We start from the raw sequence: 11,400 nt of genomic DNA on the forward strand, positions 1-11,400 counted from the left end.
GAAAATTATTCCAATTAGTTTAGTAGCCACTCAAAACACTTAAGATCCCTGAATAAAAGATTCATTTGCTAGGGACTTAACCTGGACGTTTATAGGAAGCAACTGGGAAAACACTGAAGGAGGAAAAACGATCAGGTGTAAAGTCACGTGAGCAACTGAGACAGGAGAAAGAATCGAGGACCAAACTGCAATACTTTTTAGATACCTATCCCATTAATATAATCTGCCTATTACCAATATGCAGCTCTTTGCACAAAATGAAATCCAGTTCACTACCTCTGCTCATATTTGTTCTTTACAGATATTTGATGGAAAAAGTCAAGACAGCAGGATCTAGGTTTATTTGGTTCCGCCCATACAGCACAGGCAGGAGTGGCAACATCCCAAGCACAGTCATAAATAACATAACAGGAATATCAGTTCTAGAACCAGGCTGCCTGGGTTCAAACCCAGGCAGCTTCACATCTTACTAGCTATGTGACCTTGGATTTGTTATTAAATCATCTCTTGGTTTCAGCATCCCTAGAGCCCCAACTTGCATAACTGCAGGGGAAAACTACTCATATGGGGTTCTGGTTTCTTATCTGGAAAATGAAGATAATTTGCAGTGTCACTCTTAGGGTTGCAGTGCAGGTTTAATGAGCGAAATTAGTCTGGCATTCATATAATGGTGCCTGGCATTCATATTATAGTCTCAACAAACATTAGCTATTATTTTTATAGTATTATTTTTACAATGACTATTATTCTACAACTAGCATTTCTAATGCAAACACCAGTAAGGTCCCCTTTTGCAACAAAGTTCAGTAACACTGTTGGTGAAACATAAAAGATGCCCAAGAATCATGGCAGAAACGAGACTGACAGTATGACAAAAACACAGCAAGCCCTCTTTGTTTTTGTTTCCCAAAGGATCTGAAAATAAATGGTTGGCTAGAAAATTACCTTGAAAGTATCCATGCAAACACACGTTAGGATCATGTTTTAATAAATATATATTCAAGAAATGTTTAGAAATGAAAATGTTGTTATAAATCATATTCTACTTCTTTTACAGCATTAGAAATAGGCCATTCTGAGAAACAGGCCAAACTTGTCTCAATTTAGTCACTGAGTCAACGATACTAGAACCATGAGATTGAGAACCCCCGGGCTTCTAACTCCGCCTCTAACACTTCCCCACCAGAAGGAGCCTTCTTGCACTCTAACCTCTTAAGAATCTACCTTATTTAATATTTATTTAGTGTTCATGTTACAGCTCTATGAGGGGAGAAGTATACTGGAAAGAAGGAAAAATACCATTTTTTCCTCATTCTAAGCAAATGTGCTTACACACACACACACCCCTACAAAAGTATAATATTATCTATGAAGGAAAGAGATATCAAGTTAAATTTAACCAAGTATTTAGAAATGACAAAGAGCTAGGAAGAAAAGGCAAAAACACATGTAATTTTATTTTTGTTTAATTTTAAGCTTGCCAACTTCTTTCCCTGAACAGCATTTGTCTTGTTTTTACACCCACCTACACTTACATTAGAAACGTACTGCAAACTACTTAGTGATTACACTTTGAATTTATAGTTGTATGACTAAGATGTTTTGAATATAAGCCTACCCATATGCCAGATATAAATTTCAGGAACTCTTAATGTCTCTTCTTTTACAGAAATTCTACCTCTATCCTGATGTAATTAGGTTAAGAAAATTAAAAGGCTATGGGCCAGAAAACTAACTTACACAAATACAACAAAAGGAAAAGTTTTTCCAAGTACCTCTATGCAATGGGAAATATTTCTTTCAAGTACCAAGTTAATTTCTTCAACTGTACAATCTATTATACTTTGATGGTTTTCAAATATAGTAACAACAAAATGTAATAAAATTAAGACTATAAGAAAACAGAGTAAATGGTATAATTCAAATAATAACTAAAACAAAATGGCATTATGGATTTTGTAATCAATATATAACTATATATTTAAATTTTACTTTACATCCATAAGATCACAGGTAAGGAGGTTAACCAATTTCAAATTTTATTACCAGTCATTTGTGCTATTTTATCACATTTGAAAATATCACTCTTATTTTTTACCTCAAACAGCGATCTATAAATTTGTTTGGATCATAATAATTAAGGACCTTTTCTTCTTCAGGATAATTTTAAAAAATGAATGATATATTGAAGATACTACTAAAGAAACTTTACTTTTTGATTATGGCCTCTACATTGAAGATTTGTAGGAATTTTTCTAATTAATTCTCAAATCTTCCCATGACGTCTCTGTTCATAGAAATATCATCTTTGAAATAATTTGTGTGACTACTTTACAAATCAAAAATGGATTCACATAACCGAATTCTCATAATCACTAATTTTAACAGTTTCCTAGATATTTTCTATATCAGTTTTCTTGATTATGTCAATAATATGAACACGCTCTTAATAGAACAGAATATTTAATTACATCAGTTTCCCATCAACCCACCAAAATCACTTAATCATTATATTGGCCATTTCCACTGATCGGCAGGAGGCTCTTCCACTAATGGCTCCCATGTTTTCCACTGCACCATTTTTCTTGCCAGACTTAGTTCATTTTCAGCCTGTTAATACAAATTTTTTAAAAGATCATTGGATTTTACTCTTCAACAGGTATTTATCAGAACAATCGCATTTTAACTATTAGAGTTACTATTTCATATTAATACCTCATAATCTATTCCACCATCATAAGCTGAATGTTAAGTAATTAAATTACCTTAATTCTCACAGCTACACAATCAGGAGTAAGAAAGGATATCTCTTGATGTCTTCTATTTGACTGAAATCAGCTACAGTGTTTAAAAGTTTAGTTAGTGAGTTTTTTTATCTTAATGTTTCACAAGTTTTTTGAGAATCAGTTTTTTCATCTATGTTAGTTGCTTTCAAACTTTACACACTGTAAGAAAATACGTTTTATTATGGGTTCCACAATACAAATATATAACTAAAATTTTTTAAATCATTATCTTTACAAGCAATGATATATTCTTTTTTTCTATTGTATTTTTTTAATGCTAATCACTATCCATCTAATTGATTCCATGACTCACAGTCACTTGAGACCCAGAGTTTATAAAACAGTGATCTGTGGAATGCAGAACACAATAAATGTATAATAAATATTTACTAACTGAATAAAATCCTTAATCAAATTATATGTCATTTAATTTTTCCTTTCAAACAAAACTTATAAACAAACACATTTTAAATAGCTTTTTATTTCATATTTTTTCTACAATAAAAACGACCTATGCCAACTCTAGCCAACCTATAAGATGAATTATTAAACACCTGTTAGGATGTTAGAGAAGAAATTCAAACACAGAATAGGTGCTCAGATTATATTAGAGGTTATTATTATTCTATAGTTAAAAGATAATGCCCCATTTATGCCAGCGGTCCCAAGAGTTAATCTATGTTTACAAGCAACTATAAGAAAAACAATGAGTTAAAGAGGAGATGAATGGAAATCAGGGTAGAAGTATTACTAATGTCAAAAGGAGAAAATAATTTAAATACTGATAAAATATTTCCTAAGGATGGCTGCTTCCCTGACCACCTTCTGACCTAGGTCTCTTGAACATCCAGTGCTTTCTCAATCTCCTTCAGTGATTGTGGGGCTTGAGGAAGGGATCTAGCCCTCATTTATCATTGAGAATCAGCTATATTTCAGGAAGCTGGACCCAGCTGCACCTGGCCCCTGATGCCTATTTCCTCCTTATTCTCTGGCTTCTGACACACTGTCATACCATCCATCTAGAAATGGGACTGTCTAGTATGTTAGCCGCTACCCATAAATGACTCCTGAGGACTTGAAATGCAGCTAGTCCAAATTCAGATGCGCTGCAAAGTGTAAAATACATACCAGATTTTGATGACTTCACATAAAAAATGTACAATATCTCAATATTTTTATGATTATATTTTTAAATAACATAGATACAGTGGGTTAAAAAAATTACTAAAATTAATTTACCCTTAATAGTGGCCATGAGAATGTGGGGAGCTGCACAGCTGACTTAAAAATACTTTATATGCCTTAAAACTTAATTCCATAATAAATTAATATGTCAACTAAATAAAGTCATGATCGAAGTGAAATCAGGGGTACAGAAAAGAGAAATGGGTATAGGACAACAGTATAAGGCTTGCAGCAAGTTCCCATAATACTGTATCTAGTACCATAGCCAACCTGATAAATGAATATAAAGGCTGAGAAAACAGGCCTTTGAATAACTGAAACACTCTACATTCATAAAAAGCTGTCTGAATGCTATATTCCTCTTTTTCCAGAGCCATCTAACAATTCTTTTGATTTGGTGTATCATGTCTGTTGTTGATATACCTCCCTAATCTTCAATATTACCCAGTATTTCCTTTTATCTGCCCTTCAATCAACAGTAAGAAAACATTAGAGGGGTTATATTTGAAAAAAGATACACAAAATAAAAACTAAATAAAACAATTGAATATTTATCAGTTGCTTATAAGACAAAGACATTCTAAACTTAAAATATGGCGGTGGTGGGGTTGTGGAACAACAAAATTTCACCAAATAAAAAAAATTTGAAAACTTCTACACATGGGAGAAAAAAGAAACCCACTTGAGAGGCAAAAACAGGCTAGAAAAAGTATGTGCAGACAGTGTCATAAAAGTTTAAGGCTAATATCTTATATAAAGACACATATATATAAATAACACAAAGACTAAATGACAGAGTAAAAATATTTATGATATAATTTATAAAATATAAGAATATATTTTTAAAGTTTAACCTTACTAGCAACTGGAAAAAGACACAAAACTTAATTAAAAAAAGGCATGATTATTTTCCCATAGATGCTTTAAAAATCAACTATGGAATACTCAAAATAGTATATTTCCAGCCTGTTTACATCAGTAACCTACCTGTTTCTATAAGCTACCTATGATCAAAGGAAAAGAACTGAAATTCAGGTTAAACAAAACTAAGCTGCAGGGTTTGTTCTCTTGTATAAGTAGCAGGTACAGTGAGAGGTGAAGAAAATTTCCCAACAGAATAATTTAAGATTTAAATATTCTAAATGTAATTAATAATGTTAATAATTTTTCTAATCTCAGTCTCTTCATAATCATGCTTACATTTTACTACTCAATATTTTTTGTCAGGGTTAGTATTTGGCAAATAATATAGAATTAAGCTCTCAAATATACTATGCAATTGTTTTTTAACTTGGTCAAATGCTCCAAAAACCAAAACTAAAAATAAAAGTACATTTTAATTTTACAATTCAAAATGTCTGTATTTCACCCTACTAAAAATATGCCACACTCTTAAAATAAGATACAACTATATAATTTTAAACTAAGATACAAAAATACAGTTTTTCTTTCATTAAAACAACAATAATCTTGTGTTACCAATTTAAACTAAGGGCAGGCCAAGGAGAACATGCTGATTAAATTAAGAGTGTCAGGCCAGGCATGGTGGCTCACGCCTGTAATCCCAGCACTCTGGGAGGCCAAGGCAGGCAGATCATGAGGTCAGGAGTTCAAAATCAGACTGGCCGACATGGGGAAACCCCATCTCTACTAAAAAATACAAAAATTAGCTGGGCATGGTGGCTCATGCCTGTAATCCCAGCTACTTGGGAGGCTAAGACAGGAGAATTGCTTCAACCGGGACCCGGGAGGCAGAGATTACAGTGAGCCAAGATAGCACCTCTGCACTCCAGCCTGGGCTACACAGCAAGACTCCATCTCAAAAAAACAAAAACAAAAAAAGAGTGTCAAACTCCAGGCTTCTAACAGAAGGCTCATAAATTCATGCTATCATCAACAATACTTAATCAACATACACATTAAAAACAACACATTTTCTATATGTGATTAGTCTTTCTATATGTGATTAGTGATTTGATGAGTTGATATAAATAAGGAAATTTAGTTTTCCTTTCATTCTGAGAATGTCAGTTGTATGCCTCTTTCTAAAAATGAAAATCTGAAACCAAACACCAAAATAGTCAACTACTTCTTTACCTGAATAATCACCTCTTCTAATTGACCACCTTGAAGTTGGTCTTCTAATTTTTGAACATCTGGTTCCTATAATTTCAAGGGGAAAAAAAATTAAACAAGCATACTATCTGAATGTTTTGATATCCTATATTTTAAAATTCCATATATAAAAATGCTTAAAAAATACAATTTTTCTTTCATCATATTCTTACTTTTTACTAAATATTTGGTGAAAATTCATTTCACCTCTGCTATTTTATTGCTTTTTTTTGTCAATATTGAAAAGTGCTAAATGTTTATTGACTTGCTGATCAAGGGACAGAAATAAGATGTCAAATTCAGTCTTTCTGAAACAAATTTTAAAATACCACTTTGCTTTCTTATTGTTTCCTGTATTTCCTCTGAGAACATTAGAATTAAAAATAAATGCTACCCTATGACCCAGAAATTAGACTCCTAGGCACAACACTGAACAGAAATGCATAATATATTTTTAAAAAAACATGTTTGAGAATATTCACAGCAGCACAAATTGTTGCCCCAAACTAGAAACAACCGAAATGACCATCTGTAATATAATGGATCAATTAATTATAATACTTGGATATAATACTATATAGTAATAAAAATGAATAAACTGCATGCAATAACAGATGATTCTCTTAACCACAGTATTAAGCAAAAGCCAGAGTACAGTACATACAAGACAGTACATACTAATGATTCCATTTCTATAAAATTCAAAAACAGGCAAAAAGAAGTCCAAATAGTGATTAACTTTACAGGTAGTAAATTGAAGAGGAAGAAGCAAGGGTTTTGTTGTTCTGGAAAAGTCATTTTTTCTACACATTTTTAATGTACATCATTCTTTAATAAGTTTTTAAAAACAAAATTTTAGTAAATATAGCACCTAGAACATTCCATGACATTGAATTATTTTCTAGTAAATTGAGCTTTTTGAGCCAGAAATTATGCTCTTTAAATATACCCACATACATAAATAAGTCTTTGTCATTTCAGGCCATTTTTCTGGGCCATAAATGGAACAAAGAGGGAGAAAAATAAATACATTTTGTTTTTCAACACAAGATTGATATGTTACTGCCTCAGAGCATCTGCTGGATGGCCCAGGATATTTGCATGGCTGGTTCCTTCACTGCCTTTCAAATCTTTGCTCAAATAACACCTTCCTATTAATAACTACTACTAATTTATATTGTTATAGGCTAAATAATACCACAAAATATATAGATGTATTCATTTCTAGAAACTGGTTGTTAACTTTATACAGCAAAGACTTCACAAATACGATCAAGTTAAGGATGCTGATATGGGGCAATTTTCCTGAATTATCCATATAGTCCCTAACTGCAATTATAAGTATCCTTATAAGAGAGAGGCAGAAGGATACTACATACAGAAAAGGAAAAGGTAATGTAACCACAAAGGCAGAAATTGCAGTGATGAGACCACAAGCCAATGAATGCCAAAAGCCACCAGAAGCTGAAAGAGGCAAGAACAGATTCTACCCCATATCCTCCAAAGGAAGTACAGCCCTAACACCACCACCCTGATTTGAGTCCCTGATTTTGATTTCCAACTTCTAGCCTCCAGAAATCTAATAAAATAAACTTATATGTTTTTAAGCCACCAAGTTTGTGGGAATATTACAGCAGCCATAGAAAATTAATACATATTGTAACATCCCCCATCCCCACCATGGCACATATTTTCCTTGTTTTATTTTCCTTCACTGCACTTGCTATTTTGTAACATATCAGGTACTTCTTTACTCAATTTTTACTTTTTTTTTTCTTTTGGTCTTCCATCATTGACATGTAATCTCCAAGAAGGCAAGGATTTTTATCTGTTTTGTTCACTGCCAACTAGGCACAAGCCTCCATGCCTAGAACCACACATGGCATTTAGCAGTCATTCAATAAACATTTCTTAGTTAAATAAGTGAATAACTAAAACATAGTTCAATTCAAACGGAAAAGAGGGGGAAAAGTAAATGAGCATGTTTAAGACAGATTATTTAACAGGGGATTAACTCAGATATGAGACCAAAAATCAAAAACAAAACAGGGAAGCTGGTCACTATTATAAGAGACTCAGGAGAGTGAAAGTAAAGAAGGCCAGGGATGTTCAACAACATTTTCAATTTAGAAAAAGCCTGTGTTAGGCGAACAATTCAAAATTTGTCTTACTGATAGTGAATAATGCGATTTTAAGTCACCAATGGCATAATGCCATTAAGCTTGATACGGTACCATGTACTGAATGCTCACTATCTATTTGGGACTATACTAAGCTTTTTACATACATTACCTCATTCAGTTCTAAGAAAAAGTGTTGAAGGTGGGTAATATTATATCCAAGTATTAGAGGATGAAATTGAGACAGAGAAAATGAGCAATATGCCAAGTCACTCTACAAATTAAGTATTAGAACTAAGATGAAAATCTTGGACAGGGACGCAAACCAACACTTTTCACCAAAAATGATATTACTATCTCCCTAGTCATAATCTGAAAAAAAAAAAAAAAAAAAAAAAGGGTACTTTTTTATTTCCACTTTAGGCTTAGTAAATAGATATTTTATAATCATGGCAATATTCACTGAAGATTTTGTGTGTGACTCTATGCAGGGTTAAAAGTCTGTGACAATTTTACCAAAAACAGGAATCAGCGATACAACTATTATGAAGTGTTTGGGGTTGTATCTAGCCTTTTGGATAAAGAAACACTTCTAAGGAACCTTATGTGCCAGATACTATGCTAGATTCTTAGGGTAAAAGTTGAATCCAGTATCATTCACAAGTAGCTTATGGCTGGTGGAGGCATAATACAGTGTGATAGTTACAATGGAAAGGAGTAAGGAAGTTGTCAAACTCTACTTAAGAAACTAAGAAAAGATTTCACAGAGGAAGTGATGGCTTATGAAGAAAAAGAAAGAACTACCAGATAAGATAAAGGCATTCCAGGAAAGGAGAAAATACAAATGAACAGAAAAAATATGCATGGAAACCACAGAACCGCCAGCAGTTTAGTACTGCTTAAGTATAGAGTATACAGTTAGTATACAGGAAGCAAAAGGATAGGATTGAGAAAATAACTAAGAGCCAGAATGTGGAGGGCTTTCTATACCATGCTAAGGACTTTATCCCTTTAAGACAATGGTTCCCAAACATGGCCATACCTACATCAAAATCATGCAGATAAAGGTAGCTAAGTAAGTTTCATACAAGCAGCTCAACATAAATCCTTAGACGCAAGCTTTGAGAAACACTGAACAGAAAATCACAGTAAGATTTTATGCAAGACAGTACAGTTGGCCCTCAGGATCTGCATCTGTGGATTCAACCAAGAATGGATTCAACTAACCACAGATGGAAAATATATTTAAAAAACACAATAAAAATAACAATACAGCAATTTTTAAAACACAGTATAACTACTTACATAGCATTACATTGTAGTACGTATTATAAGTAACCTAGAGATGATTTAAAGTATACAAGAGGATGTGCACAGGTTATATGCAAATACCATACCATTTTATATAAAGAACTTGAGCATCCCTGTATTTTGATATCCATGGGAGTCCTGGAACTAATCCCTCATGGATACTAAGGGACAACTGTACCATCATAAGATTTACATATTGAAAAAAAAATCGCTCTATTATTGTCTGTGTGGTGGAGCATGTAATGAAGTATAATTAAATTACAAACAGAACAATTAGTTATAAGGTGGTATAAACAGCAGAGAAAAGCATTTTAAAACAAGTAAGTAAAGAAGTAAAAGGGTAAACTCTTCTTTGGTTGAAACTGGCTATGGGAGAAAACAGCAAAATAGGGGAATAAGTAAAGGAAAATATAAGCATATAGTTTTTCCTTTTAAGATAGGAACAAGCTAAAAACATTTGAGGCTATTTGAAAGATGATGATAAAATGGGAGAGGCACCCGGTGCAGGTGGCTCATGCCTGTGATCCCAGCACTTTGGAAGGCTACAGTAAGAAGATCACTTGAAGCCAGGAGTTCGAGATCAGCTAGGGCTACACAGTGAAACTCTGCCTATACAAAAAATTTAAAAAATTAGCTGGGCATGGTGATGAGTGCCTGTGGTCCCAGCTACTTGGGAGGCTGAGGTAGGAGGACTGCTTGAGACTGGCTGTGATGATGCCACTGCACTCTAGGCTGGGTAACACACAGAGATCCATCATATAACACAATACCAAATACAATATAATACAAACTGCATTGTTTTGTTGTATACCTAAGAGGAGATAGGAATTCTCTTTGAACTATATAGTCTGGTAATCTAATAAGAAGAAATATATGTGACTAGAGTCACTTATACCTTCAGGATTTCTAAACATTATTTTAGATAATTACTAATAAGTCCATGCAATGATTGCTTGTGTGAAATTTTAACAATAGTGCAATATGGTTTGGTATGAATCGCAGTCTAGTCTTTTATTAATTGCTACTTAGTAACAGTCTAGTCTTTTGACGGTTTTCTTTGAAAAAAAAAAGCCCTTTTTTTGCTTTTATTATTCTCTTAGAAAAAGGAGATCAAGATTGATATATCCACAGATAAGTAGCAAAAGGATTAAATAGGGAAGAAAGGTAAAAGGAACAACTACAATGTTACTTCAAGGAAGGGCCTGATCCTAGTGTCAAACTCCAATATATTCTAGAGCCCTGCATATAAAAAACACTCACTAAACAAGAGTTTGCTGAATAAAAGGGAGCAAAGATGGGAAAAGAGCACTGAAGGAAGAAGAATAGAAGAAAAGTGTATAGAATATACAAAAAATTAGGAACCAAATTTTTTGGTTAAATGTTACACTGTATACCACATATCCAAGAAAACTGATTTAGCTACTTACCGCTTTAACCATAGCCAGCTTCTCATTTATAATCTGTTCTGTATATTTTCTATATGCTGCATTTTTAGGGATATCCTCAAGAACATCAAGAATCTTTGTGTACAGTATTCTTAGCCTCTGAAAAGACAAACCATACAAATATCCATAGGTTAAAATACTACCAAAGACTTAATGGAATAAAACTCACTTCTGTTTTTTTTTTTAATTAACTCTTCTTTGCTGTGACTTCTTTATGTCTGTGCCCTATCTAAATCCTTTACAACTTAGGAAAAACCTATATATAAATGTGGGAAGTTTCTGTATTTTCTACGTATACCAAGTTCTAGATAAGTCAAGTGTATGATAACAAGTAGAAACAAAACTAACTTATTGCTAATGACCTTTTTGGAAATCAAATAATTTACTAAATCAGTATTTTTCTTTCTCTCTTTCTTTCTTTCTTTTTTTTTTTTTTTT

General features: G+C 33.0%; 1 protein-coding gene across 1 annotated transcript in view; it reads right to left on the reverse strand.

The window, feature by feature from the left end:
• Nucleotides 1-1,210: 1,210 nt before the first annotated feature.
• NDUFA5 (NADH:ubiquinone oxidoreductase subunit A5) overlaps nt 1,211-11,400 on the reverse strand; it is a 15,900-nt gene continuing 5,710 nt past the window's right edge. The window contains exons 3-5 of the mRNA XM_017507641.2: nt 10,945-11,061; nt 6,069-6,134; nt 1,211-2,610 (exon numbers count right to left, since the gene is read on the reverse strand). Of these exons, the coding sequence (XP_017363130.1) occupies nt 2,509-2,610; nt 6,069-6,134; nt 10,945-11,061 (285 nt within the window). The 3' untranslated portion in view covers nt 1,211-2,508. The remainder of the gene's footprint in view (nt 2,611-6,068; nt 6,135-10,944; nt 11,062-11,400) is intronic.

Source organism: Cebus imitator, unplaced genomic scaffold (genome assembly GCF_001604975.1).
Source record: "Cebus imitator isolate Cc_AM_T3 unplaced genomic scaffold, Cebus_imitator-1.0 Scaffold381, whole genome shotgun sequence".
Classification (NCBI taxonomy): Eukaryota; Metazoa; Chordata; class Mammalia; order Primates; family Cebidae; genus Cebus; species Cebus imitator.